General features: G+C 39.2%; 1 protein-coding gene and 1 long non-coding RNA gene across 9 annotated transcripts in view; one reads left to right on the top strand and one right to left on the bottom strand.

Moving 5' to 3' along the window:
- Positions 1–4,406, bottom strand: part of bcl2l11.L (BCL2 like 11 L homeolog) — an 88,118-nt gene extending 83,712 nt beyond the window's left edge. The window contains exon 1 of one of the 2 annotated variants that reach the window (XM_041562322.1): positions 3,664–4,406. In XM_041562322.1, coding sequence (XP_041418256.1) covers positions 3,664–3,931 — 268 coding nt within the window. In that variant the 5' untranslated portion in view covers positions 3,932–4,406. The remainder of the gene's footprint in view (positions 1–3,663) is intronic. The other variant, XM_041562320.1, reaches the window with a different exon arrangement.
- LOC108716608 overlaps positions 1–19,605 on the top strand; it is a 442,310-nt gene extending 422,705 nt beyond the window's left edge. For all 7 annotated transcript variants that reach the window (XR_005961207.1, XR_005961210.1, XR_005961206.1 and 4 more), the window contains one exon: positions 18,913–19,605. This is a non-coding gene — a long non-coding RNA (uncharacterized LOC108716608). The remainder of the gene's footprint in view (positions 1–18,912) is intronic.
- The last annotated feature ends 1,598 nt before the right edge of the window (positions 19,606–21,203 follow it).

Genomic DNA, 21,203 nt, shown 5'->3' with positions numbered 1-21,203 from the left:
TACAAATCTTTTCCAGTATTGATTAGCAATCGAAATAATGTGAAAACATTTTACCACATAGACTTGCAAAGCATTTAAATTAATGCAAAGCTCACTTTTTTCCATAGATATTATGAATTGGTTCCCAAATTCTGCAGCCTTGCAAAATGTATGCTCAATGAAACAATGGAATTCAGCTATAGAAATGCTTTGATACATTTAAAAAATACATTTCCCCAATAAAAAAAAACATAATTCCAAGCAACTTTACAATATACATGTATTACAAATTTTCAGTAGTTTTAGGGGGTTATTTACTAAACTCCAAATGCGAAAAATTCATGATTTTTTTTACATTAAATTGGACTTTTAATAAAATCACGAATTTTTCGGAATTTATTAAACCCTGAGGATGGAAAAGCCCAAATCTGAAAATCCGGCATCTCAGACCTGTCGAGGTAGCATATAAGGCAATGGGAGAAGTCCTAATGATTTTTTGATGTGTGCTGGGTTTTTGGCAATACCCCGAAGTTTTCAGGCAACATTTCGGGTGAAAACCGGATAAAAGAAAATCAGATTTTTCACGTTTTTTTCTTGCAAACAAAATTTTTGTGAAAGTGTAATAATAAATAATCCCAAAAAACCTGTGCGTATTTGGTCTGGTTTTTTTTTCAAAAAAAAAAATTAGACCAATTCGGACTTTGATAAATAACCCCCATAAAGTTATTTGTAAAAAATATTTGCTATTGAAGGAAGCATTTGCTTAACTCATGGTTGTTACTTTTTAAACAATGTTCCAATGTTTTTTTTTGGGTTGACATTCCATTTATTTGTTCATTCTTACCCCGCCCCCCTTACAATTGTGGATGCAATAATGCTATTATTTGATGGTGACATCAAAGATGTGTAGGGAGTTTGAAATCTCAGTTGACTCACAGATAACTGATAATTGTGTGTGGTGGTGGTGGAACTGGTAGTTGTCAGCACTCAATAAACTATAGGCAATATATATATATGAAGAAGATAAATTTCTATAGTCTGTAGTCATGCACGGGCAACAAAAAGTTCACCTTTACCTTTTTAAACAGCACACATAATGCTTTTTTCAGTTGATTTCTGTTTTCTATTCTAAAATGTAACAATTGATTTTAACAATCGGTTCGTTTATTTTTTCCCTTTTCTTGTTCCCCGTACCATCTCAGAAAACCAGGACACCAGTTCAGTAATCTGTAAAAATGTGATGCATTCATTGATACATGATCCTGGATGTTTATTCAAGTTTTTTTATACACAGCAATTGTTACATTTGTAGCTGTTATTTAATGCTGCTCTGAAATGTAGCAACTAAGGAAGACAGACTTCCCCTTAGCTCATAACAAAGTTACAGATAAATGAATTAATGTCTGTATCAGCCATTCAACCACAATCCAGAGAATCTCTAGTACAGCACATCAGTATTTGCCCCAGATCTTACTAATGGGCGTTCCAGCTGAGATCCAGAAGTAGAGAGAGAACAGTCTCCCAAAATGTCTCCCTTCAGGCTGCCCCCTTCCTTCCCTGTCATAGACTGGACACGTTTGGAAAAAAAATGAAACAATCATTTTTAAAAACTAAATTTTAGAGAAATAAATGGAAAGTACTGAGTTGCACGATAATTAAAGGGATACGTTTATTTGCTTTGTTCTCTAACATGACGCTGTGTGAAGTAGAATTCAAAATAACATTTACTATCAGATACAGTAAATAATTCCCTTTATGATAAATGGATCACTGTCAGCTGTAAAAAAAAATATATATATATTGTTGTGGGAATTAGTTGTGACAGTTAAAATATGGTAACATGGACTATTGTTATATACGATGAGTTTGAGTGTGTATTCATTTATTTGTATGTAATCCTCAGAGTGATGATCGGACTACTCCCCCTGAACAAATAAATAAGAATTTATACAGTTGAACCTCAATTTTACGTCCCCTGATTTTAAGTTTTCCCTCATTTAACATTGCTGTTTTGTGGTCCCACCTATATATTATGCATGATACATTTCCCTGATTTTACATTTTCCTGGATTTTACATCATTGTTTTCTGCTCTGCTGAAAAATGTAAAGTGGGGGTTCTACTGTATCTCATATATATATATATATATATATCTCACATACCTGCTATACCCTGCGATACTCAGAATAGTTAGATAGCTGAGAAACACTGTGGGAATTTGTAGTGAAAGTAAAAAGAGTATGGTTTTATTGGACGAGTTTGAGTGTGTATTCATTTTTTTGTATGTAATCCTCAGAGTGATGATCGCTCTGAACAAAATTAGAGTTTTCCCTCATTTTACATTGTTTTGTGTTCCCACCTATATATTATGCATAATCCATTCCCCTGATTTTACATTTTCCTGGATTTTACATCTATTATTCCTGGTTCCCTGAAAAACGTAAAATAGGGGTTCTACTGTGTATATATATATATGATCACATGCATGTTATACCCTGCGATAATAATTAGATAGCTGAGAAACACTGTGGGAATTCACTGTGAAAGTAAAAAGAGTATGGTTTTATTGGACAAGTTTGAGTGAGTATTAATTTTTTTGTATGTAATCCTCAGAGTGATGATCGCTCTGAACAAATAAATAAGAATATATATATTTATATTACAGTGGAACCTCAATTTTACATCTCCTGATTTTAAGTTTTCCCTCATTTTACATTGTTTTGTGTTCCCACCTATATATTATGCATAATCCATTCCCCTGATTTTACATTTTCCTGGATTTTACACCTTTTATTTCTGGTTCCCTCAAAAATATAATATGGGGGTTCTACTGTATATATATATATATATTATCACATACATGTTATACCCTGCCATACTCAGAATAATTAGATTATCTGAGAAATACTGTAGTAAATGTTTCACACTCGCATTTTGCGGCAGGTTTTATCCACTTGACTACATCAGTGAAATAAAATAAAAGTTGTAGGAAAAAGATATATGGTGGCAGACAGTTTCCCATTATAGTTCCCAGGAGCAGCAATACACAATGCGCTTGTATCACTTAGTAGCAGGCAGGAGAGCAGCCACACAACATCTCCCAGCATGCACATCTATACGCCTATTTTATCTCTAGTGCATCTAAAAACAATCCCCGGTTATTAAACATGAATAAGAACAATAGACACGTTATTTTTGATGATGGGAAGTGAAGTGGCTAGGAAGGATAATAGGGTTTTAGTGTGTGGGGTGCAGGGAGCTCAGTGAAATGGGGGGGGATTTGCCTGAGCAAGTGACACCTGACTTACAGGCGAACTTGTAAATCCTGCACCTCCCTCCCCCCATGAGCGCGTTACTTTGGTAGCTTCCGTGCCAGCACTCCCAGCAGTGAGAGCCGCCATCCAATTCTAGTATCCTGTCCCGCGTCTCCAGCGTGACTACACACACCTACACGATCGTCCCGCCAACCCGACCCTCCTATTGCTGATGGAGACTGGATCTTATCGCTTAGAGCTGCACGTCGCACCTTGTCGCACATCAGCCACCCGCGGGGCTCAGTAGCGGCAGTGCCTGCAGACGATACTCGCTACACAGAAATTTCACACATTGAAATGGCGCTAAAGTCTATCACCCAAGCTCAATTGCCCGTGCGCATGCGTAATGGCATAGCCCGGGGGGCACTTACCCTGCCACACTGTCGCCAACACCGTGAGGATTATTTGCAGAAGATCTGCGACCCCGTCACGTTCCATCCTCTTCTCACTACAATGCAGAATCGCTGTATATATGAGCTGTGCGGGCTCGGTGGCTAAAGCGCACACACCGGACTGTCCTATCTCCAACCTGCAGCTGCGAGGAATGACAGGGAGAAGCGTCCGGTGGGCATCATGTAGCGCGTTAACTCCGCCCCCTGAGCGTGAATGTGAGGAGCGGGTGTAGCTTTCCAGACTCATCCACTGGCAGAACTCGGGGGGCGGAGGGACGAGCACCTCTTTCACCCCTATTGAACTTGCAGTCACCTCGTGTGTCGTGACCGTGCCCAAAGCCGCCCGTGAGGTGAGGGGAGAGAGAGGATATTATATAATGGACACAGCGTTTCATGTTCTACTTTCAACACAGTCAAACTCACAGTCAAACTCACAGTCAGTGGGTAATGAAAGCGCTACACTAGAATGCGTTTAACCCCTCATGTCTGTCTTTCTCTAGCTTTATCACTTCTCTCTCTTTATCACTTGCAATTATCTATCTACCTACCAATGGGACACACACACACTCTCTCTCCTTCCTCTTCCCATTCATTCTTCTTCCCTTTCCCCCATCATTCTCTCTCACTGCTGAACAACTTCCCTCAACTCAATCCCTGAGCCCCCAAATCATTCTCTAATATCTCAATCTTTAGCCCTGAGTACAGAATATAGTGAATAAAGTACCCCCTCTTGTAAAATATAAGGATATCATAAGTTACCGAGGAGTTTCATGACCATATAAAAACACGAGGCCGAAGGAACTCATAAGTAACTTCTAATATCTTCATATTTTACAACTGGGGGTACTTTATTTATTATAATACACAAATTTCAGTGAGTCATGTGACTGAAATGACATCAGAAGTCACCGTTTATAAGGATATAATTTACAAGATATTCATGGCTTTTGTGTATTATATAGTGAATAAAGTACCCCCTCTTGTAAAATATAAGGATATTATTAGTTACCGAGGAGTTTCATGACCATATAAAAACACGAGGCCGAAGGCCGAGTGTTTTTATACAGGTCATGGAACTCCGAGGTAACTTCTAATATCCTCATATTTTACAACTGGGGGTACTTTATTTATTATAATACACAAATTTTAGTGAGTCATGTGACAGAAATGACATCACTACTCACCGTTTATAACTGATGACATCACTACTCACCGTTTATAAGGATATAATTTACAGGATATTCATGGCTTTTGTGTATTATAAACATATACGAGCCCACGAATAATTCAATAAGTGTCTCTCTCTCTCTCTCATTCAAAAAGACCAGCAACTCCAGGATTTTAGTGCAAAACAAAAATATATTTATGTGAGTTTATACAACCATATATAGTCATATATATACACATTCCCCTATTCCCCCTACACTCGAGTGCCTTGCCAGATTTACCCAGGAATCCCAGATGAGATAATACCATGGGTACTAGTTACATCTAATTTAATTCTACCTTCCTCTCCATTCAGTTAAATTAAATCAGTTATCCAGATATCATGTGTAGCTTGTATTCATTTCATTCTTGGGTTCATGGTATCAGCAGTGATCAACATATTTACACACATAGGGGCATATTTATCAAAGGTCGAATTGAAAAAAATGGCGAAATTTGAATTCAAAAAGACCAACTGAAATTAAGTCAAAGTTTTATTTTTTTGGTGGAATAGGTCAGTTTTCGATCGAATAGGTCCGTATTCATACGAATCGAAGGAATAGCGCAATCGATCTAATTCGATTCGATTTCAGAAAAAAACCTTAAATTTTTCAAAGTCCAGCAATTGACTCCTTTCAGATTTATCAAGGGTCGAATTTTGAAGTTGAAAATACTTCGAAATTCGACCATCGAATTGAATTACTTCGACTTCGAATATCGAAGTCGAAGTTTTTTTGTAAATCGAATTGGCCATTTGCGGTTGAAGTAAAATCGTACAATTGAATCGAACGATTCGAAGGATTTCAGTGATCGATCAAACAATTTTACTTCGACTTCAAGGTCGAAGTTGAATTTGAAGCGACAGTACATGATAAATTTCGAATTTTTTGAAATTCTAATTTTTATCATTCGAAAATTCAACCTTTGATAAATCTGCCCCTACTTATTGTTATTGCTTCTTTTTATTACTCATCTTTCTGTTCCAACCCTCCCCCTATTAAAGGGGTTGTTCACCTTCCAAACACTTTTTTCAGTTCAGTTGTTTTCAGATTGTTCCCAAGAAATAAAGACTTTTTTTCAATTACTTTCCACTATTTATTTATTTTTACTGTTTTTCCAAAATCCAAGTTTAAAGTTGAATATCCGTTTCTCTGGCAGCTCAGTAATTCATTGCAGACTCTGAACTGTTACAATTTTGCAACATTTAGTTGATACCTTTCTCAGCAGCATCTCTGGAGTATTAGCAACTATTGTATCAATATTAACAGCTCCCTGTAATGAAACCCAGAGATTCTGGTCAGCAGGGACAAACACAAGAAATGTATCAACTAAATGTATCTATTTAGAACAGTTTACAGGGTCAGCGACTCCCCCTCCCAGAGCTGCTTTAGAAGGTGAAGAATTACACTTATTAATATTAGAAAAACAGTGACACATAGAAAATAGGAAGTCATTGGAAAAAGTCTTTATTTCTGGTTATCTATCTCAAAACAACTAGTTGAAGGTGAACAACCATATTCTCATTCAAATTAATGCATGGTTGCTAGGGTGATTTGGACCCTAGCAACCATATTGGTGACTGCAAACTGGAGAGCTGCTGAATAAAAAGCTAAATAACATACAAACCACAAATAATAAAAAATGAAAACCGATTGCAAATTGTCTCAGAATATCACTCTCTACATTATACTAAGGGGCCAATTCATTAACTTCGAGTGAAGGAATAGCTTCTTCGACCTTCGACTACGACTTCGGCTTCGAATCGAAGGATTCGAACTAAAAATTGTTCGACTATTCGACCATTCGATAGTCGAAGTACTGTCTCTTTAAGAAAAAACTTTGACCCCCTAGTTCGCCACCTAAAAGCTACCGAACCCAATGTTCCTTCGATCGTTGGATTAAAATCCTTCGAATCGTTCGATTCGAAGGATTTAATAGTTCGATCGAACGATTATTCCTTCGATCGTTCGATCTAAGTATTTGCGCAAAATCCTCGATAACCCTCGATATTCGACCCTTGATGAATTTGCCCCTTCAACAGTTAACTCAAAAGGCGAACAGCCCCTTTAAAGGAAACAATAATTGGGGAACAAAATATTTACATTTTTCTAACTTCACATATTTACTTGTTGAATTCATATGTTCTGTTAATTCCTAGTGGAATCCAGATGATTTCCTGATAATATTTAGGGGGTTTCCTCCAGATACAGTCCTGCTCCATGTACTGAACTGGAATTAATACCTTCCACATTTCCTCAACAGTGATACCTTTTACTATGTCCTAAACTGTATTTGATTAAAGTAACACCAATAGTATGTATCAACATTGGCAAAATGATCACTTTATTATATCTAGATTAAAGACACAAATATGAAGTGCCAACATCATAACATAAAATATAATAATATACAAATATGATGGTAGCTCAGACCAGTAATGCAGATTGTAGTAAATGTAAAGTAAATGCATTACAGTAATGTAGTAATAAATAAAATATATATATATATTTATAGAGAGAGAGAGAGAGAGAGAGAGAGAGAGAGAGAGATTCGCAATGCAGAGTAAACAGATGTGCTGAGGGTATTGCTCAGTTAGAAGCATGAGCTGTCATTTTCCAACTACTCCAGACGAAGAATATATAAGTTTTCAGGGTCTGGGTTTCATTGAGTCTGTCTATATACGCTTTCTATGCATTTCTTTTATTGTGGGGTTGCTGATCCTTATGTGAATCAAAAGGAAGTGATTTAACAATGCGATGTAAGCACATTTACTTGAATTCAGTTTTTGGAGTTTTAAATCTGCCTCATTGTTTTTGAAATTTCTGCAGTGCCACATGCCTCATAGACAGCGTTGTTTATAGTTCCTTTAGGAATTTATTATACTGTATTTACTTTCCTCTTATATTTATAAAGAGAGAACATTGCTGCCTGCTATGCACTCATGATACCCAGACTCACTTTCAGCCCATCACCCAAAATCCTACGTTAATGCCTTATGGGTGCCAGGATTTGATTGTACATATCAACACAAACAACTTAGAACAATGTGATGTATGAAGATCAACGTGTCCCATTTATTACAATACTAGTTCCAGTGTCTAATTACAATGAAAAATCATGACTTTTCTACTCAGGCAATAAGAGCCAACGCTTCTATAGGTTTCTCGGTGTAAACTGAACCTTGTTGTCTGTAGCAAATCAATTGGGAGAAACCGAGTCAGCATTTTTATGAATGACGATTTAAATGATTTCTATAAGAAATAGTTTTTTCACATTCGTTTCTCTACCCAGTGTGTCAACTAGTTTAAGTACCGATATCACATACGTATTTTAGTACTTACATCACTTATTAACACAAATGCTTTTCCTTTTAAATGAATTTTCTTCTTTGCGCACTGATTTACGTAGAGCGTTTATCTGTAAAATGAATTTACATTCGTATATTTACGCTCACTGGCCTGCTCAGTTACAGTAAATATCGCGTGGAAATTATATTTCTACGAACGAAGGTTAAAATATTCACATCATGGTACAAGAAAGAGGACTATTCGTTTCATTCTAAAATGCGCATCTAAGCAAAGAACGAAGCCGGTAAAGAACATTATTTTTGCCCTAGGTATGGGAATATAATTGCTTATTTAATTACATGACAATAAAGAAAAATAATTTAATTAAGGAAAATAAAATCCTGGGTCACAGTTGGTGGTTTAACTTCTTGCTGGAAGATATTCATTAATATTTCGTGCTCCATTTGGTGGGAGAGAAATACAGAATACGGTGGATTATTTTTCAGACCTTGATCCGACAATGCTACTTACCATTACTAACTTCTAAATAGCGATCTCAGCATCTAACAAATTCATTAAAGGGGAACTATAGCGAAAATAAACAATTAATACAAGCTCCAGCATACTGAAATAAATACAGTCAATTAAAAATGCTGTATTGTTTCTGAAATAATCAAGTTTATCTTGACTATTCCTCTCTCAGTATCTGTTTTTCCTCATTCTGTCTTCATTCAAGAGTTGGGTGTCAGATGAATGATCCAATATATCTTATAGGGGGGCTTATTTTACCTAGAAGATTTATTAGAGCTCAATCTTTTAAAATCACCAAACATCATGTCTCTCTACATGCAGAATTTGTGCAAAATGCAGTTATTTTTGTTAGATTTTGTTTGTACTGGAATCAGTTATTTGAGTGAGCTCTAATACATCTGCAAGGAAAGGAGCCCCCCTATAAAATATATTGGATCATTCATCTGACACCCAACCCAACCAAGACAGAATGAACAAAAACAGATGATGAGAGAGGAATAGTGAATATAAACTTGATTATTTAATTGATTGTATTTAGAAAGCTTCTTACTTCAGTATGAGGGTGCTTATATTCAATTTTCATTTTCATGATAGTTCCCCTTTAATGAATATAAATTGCTATGGAAGCGCTAGATCATTCAAACAAAGAGACATTTTACTGCAATGTTTTAAAGGGGTGGTTGACTTCTGAGTTAACTTTTATTATGATGTAGAGAGTGAGGTTCTGAGACAATTTGCTATTGGATTTGATTTTCAATTTTTTGTGGCTTTTGAGTTATTTCGCTTTTTGTTCAGTAGCTCTCCAGTCAATGTGGTTGCTAGGGACCAAGTTACCGTAACAACCATGCATATGCTTGAATAAGAGACTGGAATATGAATAGGAGAGGGCTGAATAAAAAGACGAGTAATAAAAAGTAGCAATAACGATACATTTGTAGCCTTACAGAGCATTTGTGTTTTAGAGGGGACCAGTGATCTCCATTTGAAAGCTGGAAAGTTTCAGAAATAGAAGACAAATAATTAAAATAAATAAATAAATAAATAAATGAAGACTAATTGAAAACTAGTTTAGAATTGGCCATTCTATAACATACTAAAATTTAAATTGATGGTAAACCACCCCTTTAAAGTTATATAGCATCTACCCAAAATAAATATAAGCACGTTCCACCCCCCAGATCTAAACTGTCTGAGATAAATTCTACAGTACATGAAAGAGGATTTCATGGATTTTGAAAGATAGTAACATAGGCGGGTGATTATATTTTCTCTGAGTGAGGCTACACTTGCCCATTCATAGTCAGATGTAGTGGATTCATAACTGGTGTAAAATGAACACCCCCCAACTACAATGCAAACAGTGCAGATGGGAGTGATTTTTCCAAAGAATATCTTCTAGAATTAGAATCACTGTCTGCCACCCTTGATTGTTTTCAATGGCAGGCATACCGGTGATTCTAAAAAAAATGACGATCCAAAAAATGATTAGGTTGAAAAAAAGACTCATGTCTATTAGGTTCTGCTTTTGGTCTCAATAACACCTGCCTAACTGCTAGCTGATCCAAAGGATCCAGTGAAAGGCAGTTGTACACAACAGGCACATTATATACAGTGAGAGGCAGTGGGTACAGACATCACACATACATTATAGTGAAAGGCAGTGGGGCTCATTTATTAACACTGGGCAAATTTGCCCATGGCCTGTTACCTATAGTAACCTACTGTATCTTTTGGTAGAGAAATGACTAAACATGGGCTGAAGCAGAGGAAACAGCAAACATAAGGAAGGGATTTGTCTGCTTATGATTAAGACCGAAACAGTTTAGGGGTTAACACCTTCCAGAAGCAGCTGGAGTGTGCCATAAAATAACTGAAAAGCCATCTATTCCTCCAGAACTCTGTTACATAACCTTTTCATGATACTGGGTCTCCTCTCAAAGTTTAATTCTGATCACACCCGATTTTCAGACCATTTGTGGATCTTCCCAACATTTTTTGTACCAAGGTGATCATTTTTAGTCGAAGATTTCTGTCAGCTAACGATAATATCTGACGATATCAATGGGTGCTTTAAATGAAAGGGCCAGCCGCAACAAACTTTCCTGGATTAGCGGGGCCCTCTTGCATGGCAGAAACCTGCCGAAGCTTACAAAAGCCACAGAAAGCTTCTGAAAGCCGGCGAACTGAGAAAGTCGTGAGAAGAGCCAAGCCACTGTATGGAGCTGAAAGCTGCTGAAAGAGCCAAAAGCCTCTGATTGGAGCCGAAAGCTGTGAAAAGAGCTGAAAGCCACTGTATGGAACTGAAAGCCACTGTATGGAGCTGAAAGCCGCAAAAAGAGCCGAAAGCCTCCGTTTGGAGCCGAAAGCTGCGAAAAGAGCTGAAAACAACTGTATGGAGCTGAAAGCCACGGAAAGAGCCAAAATCCGTGGATAGATCCTAAAGCCTCGGATTGGACCCGAAGAAGAGGAGAATAAAGAAGACCTTTAAAGTTAAGTTCCACTGAACACCAATGGTCTTTTTTTTTTTACGGGGACCAGGGGGCCCAGAAAATTTAGTTGTACAGGACCCTGTGATTTGTGATGGCGGCCCTGGTCACTACTATTTGTCAGACATAACTTTTGTACGATAGCTGTCAACTGATGTCCAGAACATCGTCTGATTTGTTTTCTTTGCCACATTATTTAATCTGAATGGTTAGTTGCAGGTCAGAAGATTGCAACAGACAATTGTTTTGATTGCAAGGATAAATCTGCACGTTCATGGCCAGCCTAAGTCCTGATAAAGTCTTACAGGAATGTGATTGGCTGGAGGGAGGTTTCTTGTATCTTTTTAAACCCTAGCCACTGCTAGTCTTTTTTAACTTTTATGGGGGACAATGGGCACCAATGTTTTTAAAAAACTTTTACGGGAGACCCTAGCCGCCAATTTTTTTTGACTACCAATGATTTTTTTAACTTGTAGGGGGGCCTGACCTCTAACGTTTTTAAAAAACTTTTATGGTGAGCCCTGGCGCCAATGTTTTTTTTTTTTTAATTTATAGGAAAGCCCTGACCACCAATTATTTAAACTTGTAGGGGGCCTGACCTCCAATGTTCTTTAAAAATGTTAATTGGGGGCCTGACCACAAATGTTTTTTTTCAAAAACTTTACTTATAGGGGGGCCCTGACCACCAATTATTTTTTTTAACTTGTAGGTGGGCCTGACCAATGTTTTTAAAAAAAACTTTTTATGGCGCCAATGTTTTTTTTTTAATTTATAGGGGGGCCCTGACCACCAATCATTTTTTTTTAAATTGTAGAGGGGCCTGACCTCCGATGTTTTTTTAAAAACATTAAAGGGGGGCCCTGGCACCAATGTTTTTTATTTAATTTATAGGGCCACCAATGGCTTTTTATAACTTGTTTGTGTTTACCATTTTTAGCGCTGATGTCTGTGTGGTCATTTTACTGTGGTGCGGGTGGGATCTGGGGTAGGGCTTGGGGGGCCGGGCTGTGGTGGGCGGGGTCCAGGGGGCCCAGAAAATTTAGTTGTACAGGACCCTGTGATTTGTGATGGCAGCCCTGGTCACTATTTGTCAGACATAACTTTTGTACAATTGCTGTCAACTGATGTCCAGAACATCATCTGATTTGTTTTCTTTGCCACATTATTTAATCTGAATGGTTAGTTGCAGGTCGGAAGATTGCAACAGACAATTGTTTCGATTGCAAGGATAAATCTGCACGTCTATGGCCAGCCTTAGTCCTAATAAAGTCTTACAGGAATGTGATTGGCTGGAGGGAGGTTAACATTCAACCTACAGCCAATCTGCTTTCCAGGCAGCTATACAGGAACCTAAACTTGGATGCCAAAACCAGGCAGGACCAAAGTATTATAGAAGATACCTACAATGCAGTCTGCAGCAACAACGCCCCCAATATCTATCCCCCACACACAGGCAGTTTGTTTGTATTATTTTTTCCTCTATGTTTTTTTTAGGTGTCAGAGGCTTAGGCTCTCCTAGCCTTAAAGGGGTTGTTCACCTTTGAGTTAATTTTTAGTATGATGTAGAGAGTCATATGCTGAGATAATTTGCAATTGGTTTTCATTTATTTATTACTTGTGCTTTTGAGTTACTTATCTTTTTTAATTCGCACATCTCCAGTTTGCAAGTTCAGCAATCTGGTTGCTAGGGTACAAATTACCTTAGCAACCATGCATGAATTTAAAGAGAAACTATCATGAAAATGTAATATAAGCTTCAGCATATTGAAATAAGACATTTTCCAAATATAATCAATTAAACATTCTGTACCATTTCTGAAATAATCAAGTTTATGTTCCCTATCCCTCTCTCATCATTTGTTTCTCTTCATTCTATAGTCTTCATGCAGGAGTTGGATGTCAGATATTCATTGACAGTTAGATCCAATGTATCTTATTGGGGGCTCCTTTTGCCTAGAATAGGTATCAGAGCTCACTCTATTAAAATCACCAGACATCCTGTCTCTCTACATGCAGAATTTGTGCAAAAGGAAGTTATTTTGTTAGGTTTTGTTTGTAATGGAATCAGTTATTTGAGTGAGCTCAGTGGCGGAACTACCGGGGGAGCAGGGGGTGCGAGCGGGCCAGGGCCCCGCACCCCCTCAGGGACCCCCGGCAGCTCACGCGCCACTGACAAATGCGGCCGTACTGAGGGGGCGGGGCCCGGCTGCGCGTCACGCACCAGGGCCCGCCCCCCTCTAGTGACGCTACTGAGTGAGCTCTAATACATCTGCTAGGAAAGGAAGCCCCCCAATGACTATAAGGAAACCCCCCAATGACTATAAGGAAGCCCCCCAATGACTATCTGACACCCAACTGCTGCAAAAAGAGAGAATGAAGAGAAACAGATGGTGAGAGAGGGATAGTGAACATAAACTTGATTATTTCAGAAATGATGCAGAATATTTTATTGATTGTATTTAGAAAGTTTTTCTATTTCAGTATGATGAAGCTCATATTACATTTTCATCTTTGCGATAGTTCCACATTAAATAGGAGAATTGAATATGAATAGGAGAGGCCTGAATAGAAAGAAGAGTAATAAAAAGTAGAAATAACAATACATTTGTAGCCTTACAGAGCATTTGTTTTTAGATGGGGGTCAGTGATCCCCTGTTGAATGCTGGAAAATGTCAGAAAAAAGGGAAATAATGAAAAAAAACTATAAAATAATGAAGACCAATTGTTGCTTAGAATTGGACTTTCTATAACATGCTAAAAGTTAACTACAAGGTAAATCACATCCAGGTATGATTCTAGGAGCAAATTCCTTTATTCTTTCTTTTTTTAGAGATTGGCACAGCTATCAGACATGGCAATCTCCTTTACCCTTAGTTTGGCTGATTTATACATGGGATTTGGGGAGTATAGTTTTATAGATGTTAAATACAAACTCTTTACAAACTCTGTACAGACTGCATGTTCCTGATTTGACAAATTTCGTATCATTTCTTAAATAGCTCAATGCCATGTACTATTTGTAGCAAAGTTTTCTCTACTGTGATTATAAAGGACAGTGATCTGGGCACTACCACTAGTTTTAAACCATTCTGCTGAACTCTGATTTGCACCCCAAGAGAATACACCCCTCTCCATAATAATGTGAATGTTCCACTGGGATCATTGTTACAGTTAGTGCCCTGTAATGACAAACATGATTTTAATTGGGCTATTTGGAATCACATTCTATTTTCTATTTGTGACTGGTTTTCTGATATTGATGTTTAAAGTTTAATTTTCCATCTTCTCATGTCTTTCTGAAGCAGCTCTGGCAGGGGGGCTGCTTTATGCATTATATTTTTATAGAGACCTGCATTGTTCGGGCTATAGTTTTCCTTTAAAGGAGAAGGAAAGCTACTGATGCAGTTTTATACCAATAGATTAGCCACAATAGTGCTATATTTATTCAGCAGAATGTGCTACTATACCTGAGTAAACATCCATAGAATCTCTCTCTGTTTGTTTAAAGGGATAACTTTTCTTTAAAAAAAAATGTATCAGCAAATAATGCCGCTCCAGCAGAATTCTGCACTGAAGAGCAAACAGATTTAATTTAAAATATTTTTTATTTTGAAATTTGGCATGGAGAAGATTTGAGCATTTTAGAGCTCAAAATAAAGTCAGATATCTTTTGAGTTGCGTAGACATGAGAAAAAAATCGTGCTTTGCTATTGCATGACCTGGGTCGTATTGAAGTACAATGACTGTCTCCAAGCAGTTCTATTGTGCAGCACTGGCTCCTTCTGAAAGCTCAAAATCAGATAGACTGCAGCCTTGACACCAATATTACAGAAGAATAACTTTTTAAATGGTAGAGTGAATTATTTGCATTTTGCAATGTAAATAGTGTCATGCCGCTCCTGGTACTTTAAGAGCCAAATTTCCAGTTTTCAAACCGGACATTCAGCTCTTCTAGTGCAGAGAGCGCAGTAAGGATCTCTGTACTACCGCACTGGCCCTCTCTGCCGCCCCCTCATGGACCCCCTGAGGCGCAAAAAGGTAAGCGCACGGGGAAGGGGGCGGCAGCAAATGCTGCTGCCTCAGCCGGCGGAGGGGCCAGGATTGCCCCTGGTCCCTTTTTTGCCTAATATTGATAGAATTCTGACTCTCTAGTGTTCCAGAAGACAGTCATCTACTGAGAATCCCTTTTTAACAACCAAGGGATGCACTGAATCCACTATTTTAAAATTCGGCTGAATCCCGAACCCCTTGTGAAAGATTCATCCGAATACCAAACCCAATCTGAACCCTAATTTGCATATGTGGATTAAGGTGGCCATAGACGCAGAGATCCGCTCGTTTGGCGATGTCGGCCAAACGAGTGGATCTCTCCCCACTATGCCCACATTGAGGTGGGCGATATCGGGCTGATCTGATCGGCCCAACAATCAGATCATAATGCAACTGATAAGGGCGGTTGGATTGCGGGACTGCATAAACACACAGATGCGCCCCCGAGGGATTTTTTAATCTGACCAATCAAGATCTGGCCAACTTTTCGCCAGTTATCAATCAGGGAAGCCCGTTGGATGGCCCCACACACGGGCCAATAAGCACAGGGCCGGGTTTACATTTCTTGCCCCCCTAGGCCCAGCTGCGGTGTCACCCCCTCCCCAATCTCTTGGAAGCAAATTACTGAGCCCTCCCTGAATACTTGAACAACACTGGGGGTCTTACAGAGCCACCCAGCATGAAGTGCTGCCCTCACAATCAGCACCCAATACTAACATGTCTTTAGAACATTACATCCACTGTCCACAGACAGATAAAGTACGTTTTTATAGTAAATTCATTTACAATTTACTGGCATAGGATTGTTCAGCGACACCTTTTTAATTTGGATGCAGAGATGTGTCCCTTGTTTTGATAATCACCGACTTGTGCTCCAGTGGCAGTTAAACATTAATTATAGAATAATTTTTTTTTAAAATCTCAGCAGCACCATTTGAATCTATTTTGTTCGCAATACATTAGTCAGCAGACAGCACAGCATATGTATGTAATTAACCATCTGGCCTGCCAACTGTAAGATTAACAGTAAAGAAAAAAATACAGTACTGCGCAGCCTGCACTTTTTAATTGTACAAGGCACTGTTCTCTACCCCCTTTTTCGGGATTGAATAAAGTACCGGATCCTGGGTTGGAATGGCTACGTGGGGGTGACAATGCTTTATGAAAATAAATGCCACAGTTTTTAAACACAGAGCTCAGCAAGTGGTCTGTTTTGACTATTACTGTAAGACAGTGATCCCCAACCAGTAGCTCGTGAGCAACATGTTGCTCACCAACCCCTTTGATGTTGCTCCCAGTGGCCTCAAAGCAAGTGTTTATTTTGTAATTCCAGGCTTGGAGGCAGGTTTTGGTTGTATAAAAACCAGGTGCACTGCCAAACAGAGCCTCAATGTAGGTTGACAATCCACATAGGGGCTACTAAATGTCCAATCACAGCCCTTATTTAGCAGCCCAAGAACATTTTTCATGCTTGTGTTGCTCCCCAACTCATTTTACTTCTGAATGTTGCTCACGGGTTCAAAAGGTTGGGGATCCCTGCTGTAAGACATAAAGACTTTAGGGGTGCCTGTATGCCGCCCCTAAACATCTTGCGCCCTAGGTCCGGGCCTAGGCAGCCTCTCCATAAATCAAGGTCAGGCACTTGAATTTGGCTGAATCCGAATGCTGTTGAAAAAGGCTGGATCCCAAAACAAATCCTGGATTTAGCGCATACCTAAAACAAACCCCTCGCTTCCCCTAGATGCAGCCTTTGTTAGGCTTTCGGATAAGCAACTGCTCATTATACAGACTGCTTCTCAGGGAACTGCTGGTTTGCTTTGGTGGTGGTGTGTGTAAGAACCAGAAGGAGAATGTGACTTTTCTTCAGATTTTGCAGTTTAACACAAGAAATAATAGAAACTGTAGCTATTACCTAAGCTTTTTGAAGGGTTAATAAAGTATAAGATACTGAACTTTATAGCAAATAACAATACCATGAGTTTGTCGCAGCTTTGTTTCAGCGTAATAGAACTTGCCAGACTAACTTAATTTCTTTTTATGAGAAGGTAAATAGGGACCTAGATTCTGAGATGTGATTTACTTAGACTTTGCTAAAGCATTTGATACAGTGCCACACAAAAGGTTACTGGTTAAATTAAGGAATGTTGGCCTGGAACATAGTATTTGTACCTGGATAGAGAACTGGCTAAAAGATAGACAACAAAGAGTGGTGGTTAATGGAACATTTATTAGAAGAGTACCGCAGGGCTCTGTACTAGGTCCCTTGCTTTTCAACTGGTTTAATAATGGAGCTGGGCATTGAACTATAGGTTCCATGCAGGATGCTGCCACTTTGCAGAGTGATTTGTCTAAGTTGGAAAACTGGGCAGCAAACTGGAAAATGAGGTTCAATGTTGATAAATGCAGGTTATGCACTTTGGCAAAAATAATATAAATGCAAGTTATACACTAAATGGCAGTGTGTTGGGAGTTTCCTTAAATGAGAAGGATCTAGGGGTCTTTGTAGATAACAAGTTGTCTAATTCTGGGCAGTGTCATTCTGTGGCTACTAAAGCAAATAAAGTTGTGTCTTGCATAAAAAAGGGCATTAACTCAAGGGATGAAAACATAATTATGCCTCTTTATAGGTCCCTGGTGAGGCCTCATCTGGAGTATGCAGTGCAGTTTTGGACTCCAGTCCTTAAGAGAGAGCTATAAATAATTTATATTAAAACAATTGTTTTTTAGATGGGGTTAATGACCACCATTTGATAGCTGAAAAGACTCAGAAGAAGGAGGCAAATAATGCAAAAACTGTAAAACAGAAAAATGAAGGCCAATTGCAAAGTTGCATAGAATTAGCCATTCTAGAACATATTAAAAGTCAATTTAGAGGGGTTGTTCACCATTGAGTTACCTTTTAGTATGATGTAGAGAGTGAGATAATTTGCAATTGGTTTTCACTTTTTATTTGTAGTTTTTAAGTTATTTAGCTTTTTATTCATTAGCTCTCCAGTTTGCAATTTCAGCAATCTGGTTGCTGGGGTCCAAATTACCCTAGCAACCATGCAGTTATTTGAATGGGAGACTGGAATATGAATAGGAGATGGTAAGATGAGCAATACAAAGTAGCAATAAGTAGCATTTGTTTTTAGATGGGGCCAGTGACCCCCATTTGAAAGTTGGAAAGAAATTGCAAATAATTAAATAATTATAAAAAATAAATAATGAAGAGTAATTGAAAAAATGCTCAGAATTGGACATTCTACAACATTCTAAATGTGAAGGTGAATCATCCCTTTAATAGTAGTATAGAAATACAAGTAACACCAGCAGCAAATCAAATAGCTCCCATGAGGAACAGCAGTATTTTAGTAGGAGGACAGAATTACTCCCTATATTACAATTATTAGGGAAAGATGGAAATAGATGGAGCTGAAGTTTGATCTTCCAGGGATAGTGCTGTTTTTTTCTAAGAGGAGCACCAGCCCTGGGAACAAACCTAGTGATTGAATTCATTGGGGGTGCTTAACATTTTGGGCTTTCCTTGTCTTTTACATTTGCACATCGAATAACAAATTGAGTCCAGTTACCTGTTGCAAAAATATTTGTTGAGCTTTACAGACATGCTTCCCGTTTGTCTTATACTGCTCATTTTCAGTCTAATGACTATTTTCTCTTTGTTTCAGGCTGCCAAGCCATCGGAGGTGGAACCTAATACCACTGAAGTGCCACAAAATATTGCCTGAATGAGAGATACAGGAAATGACCTTCAAAGCTCTCCAACATAATAACAAAACCAGTGAGAAAGAGGTTTAAAAAAACTTTGGAAGACGTTTAATTCTTTTGCAGTGAAGATTGTCATTTATGTAGCATGCCCATAGCCTAATGTACTTTAGGCCACTTGACAGTGCTCCTTCCTCCGCTGTCCATGGGTCCCGTGCAACATCTGCATATCACTTACTGTACCATTCAATGACACTTTATGTCTCTCTCTCAATGTGATAGAAGTGATAGAACTGAGCAGAGAAGCATCAGAACCTCTTCCTGCTTCAGAAAATTAAGTTTTTGCTGTTCTTTATGGGCCTTGTCATCTGAACCAGTTTCATTAACATCATGAGAATGTAGAAAGTATGCACTTCAACAGTTGGAGATCAAGCAGAACGGTGGGCAAAGAATTTACGGTTGTGAAATGTTTTATAAACTCTTATGTACAATAAGAATCCCTGGAAAATATGGTGGCTAGTTTAAGGGAATGTGTGCAGAATTGTATATGCTCATAATACAAAAGAACCATCAATATCCATTGGCACACACAAGGAACATAAGGCAGGCAGAGTATGGCACACACAGGGAGCATAGGGCAGGCAGAGTATGGCACACACAGGGAGTATAGGGCAGCCAGAGTATGACACACACAGGAGCATAGGGAAGGCACGGTAGGGCACACACAGGAGCATAGGGCAGGCACAGTATGACACACACAGGGATCATAGGGCAGGCAGGGTATGGCACACACAGGGAGCATAGGGCAGGCACAGTATGGCGCACACACAGGAGCATAGGGCAGCCAGAGTATGACACACATGAGCATAGGGCAGGCAGAGTATGGCATACACAGGAGCATAGGGCAGGCAGAGTATGGCACACACACAGGGAGCATAGGGCAGGCACAGTATGGCATACACAGTAAGCATAGGGCAGGCAGGGTATGGCACACACAGGAGCATAGGGCAGGCAGGGTATGGCACACACAGGAGCATAGGGCAGGCAGGGTATGGCACACACAGGGAGCATAGGGCAGGCACAGTATGTGGCGCACACACAGGAGCATAGGGCAGCCAGAGTATGACACACATGAGAATAGGGCAGGCAGAGTATGGCATACACAGGAGCATAGGGCAGGCAGAGTATGGCACACACACAGGGAGCACAGGGCAGGCACAGTATGGCATACACAGTAAGCATAGGGCAGGCAGGGTATGGCACACACAGGAGCATAGGGCAGGCAGGGTATGGCACACACAGGAGCATAGGGCAGGCAGGGTATGGCACACACAGGAGCATAGGGCAGGCAGGGTATGGCACACACAGGGAGCATAGGGAAAGCAGAACAGAGCAGGACACAGGGAAATCTATCAGGACCACTCTAAGATGTACTACATACAGTGACACAGTGCTGGTGCCCCATTAGCATTTTATATAAGGCCATGAACATGGGTCTCAGGTGTGAACAGTAAAGGGATTTAGGGGTGTGAACAATAGAGGTGTCACAAGTGTGAACGCCGGATTTTATAGTCTGAATTTGAGGTGTAAACAATGCAGGGGTGAGTTAATCGCAGTACTGATACCTTTTTAATCTTACACATGGTAAACAGTCACAGCAGGCAGACTTTCATGTGGAAGGGCCACACAAAGGGAGGGGGGGGGGTTGCAGGCCAGATGAGGCCCTTGGCCACCAGTTGGACATCCCTGGTTTATATAAACAAGCTGTTGTATTGAAATGGGGGCAGCCAGTCAAGCACATGACACACAGTAGATAACAGATACATTCTGAAAAATCCCATTGAATACTACAGAGCTTATCTGTTATCTGCTGTGTATCCTGTGCCTTTTCTCCTTTTTCAACTTTTAATGGCTGCCCCCATGGTTACAGAAACTTGTTTATATAAACTATAGTAGAGTTTCTGAAGCAAACACAACCTTTGTACCAGTGCAGTACAACAATACATCATATTTTCATTGCACTTACATTTTTTTTGGTGTTACTGTTCCTTTAACAATGATACTCAGCCAGAAGGTGTGGGACTTGAATGACCACATAAACCACAGGTTAATCCTTGATTATAGTGGATGTTATTCTCCTGGAGAAGACTCGCCTAACTCAAACTGAAGTGTCAGCCATTAAATGCCTGTGAGTGATTCAGCAGTATCATTGAACATATCTTAGACTGAGGTGCCTGGGACCCGGCCAAGGCTG

This window comes from Xenopus laevis, chromosome 5L (genome assembly GCF_017654675.1).
Source record: "Xenopus laevis strain J_2021 chromosome 5L, Xenopus_laevis_v10.1, whole genome shotgun sequence".
Classification (NCBI taxonomy): Eukaryota; Metazoa; Chordata; class Amphibia; order Anura; family Pipidae; genus Xenopus; species Xenopus laevis.
Note: the sequence above shows the minus strand (reverse complement) of the source record. Positions and strands in the feature narration are given on the sequence as shown.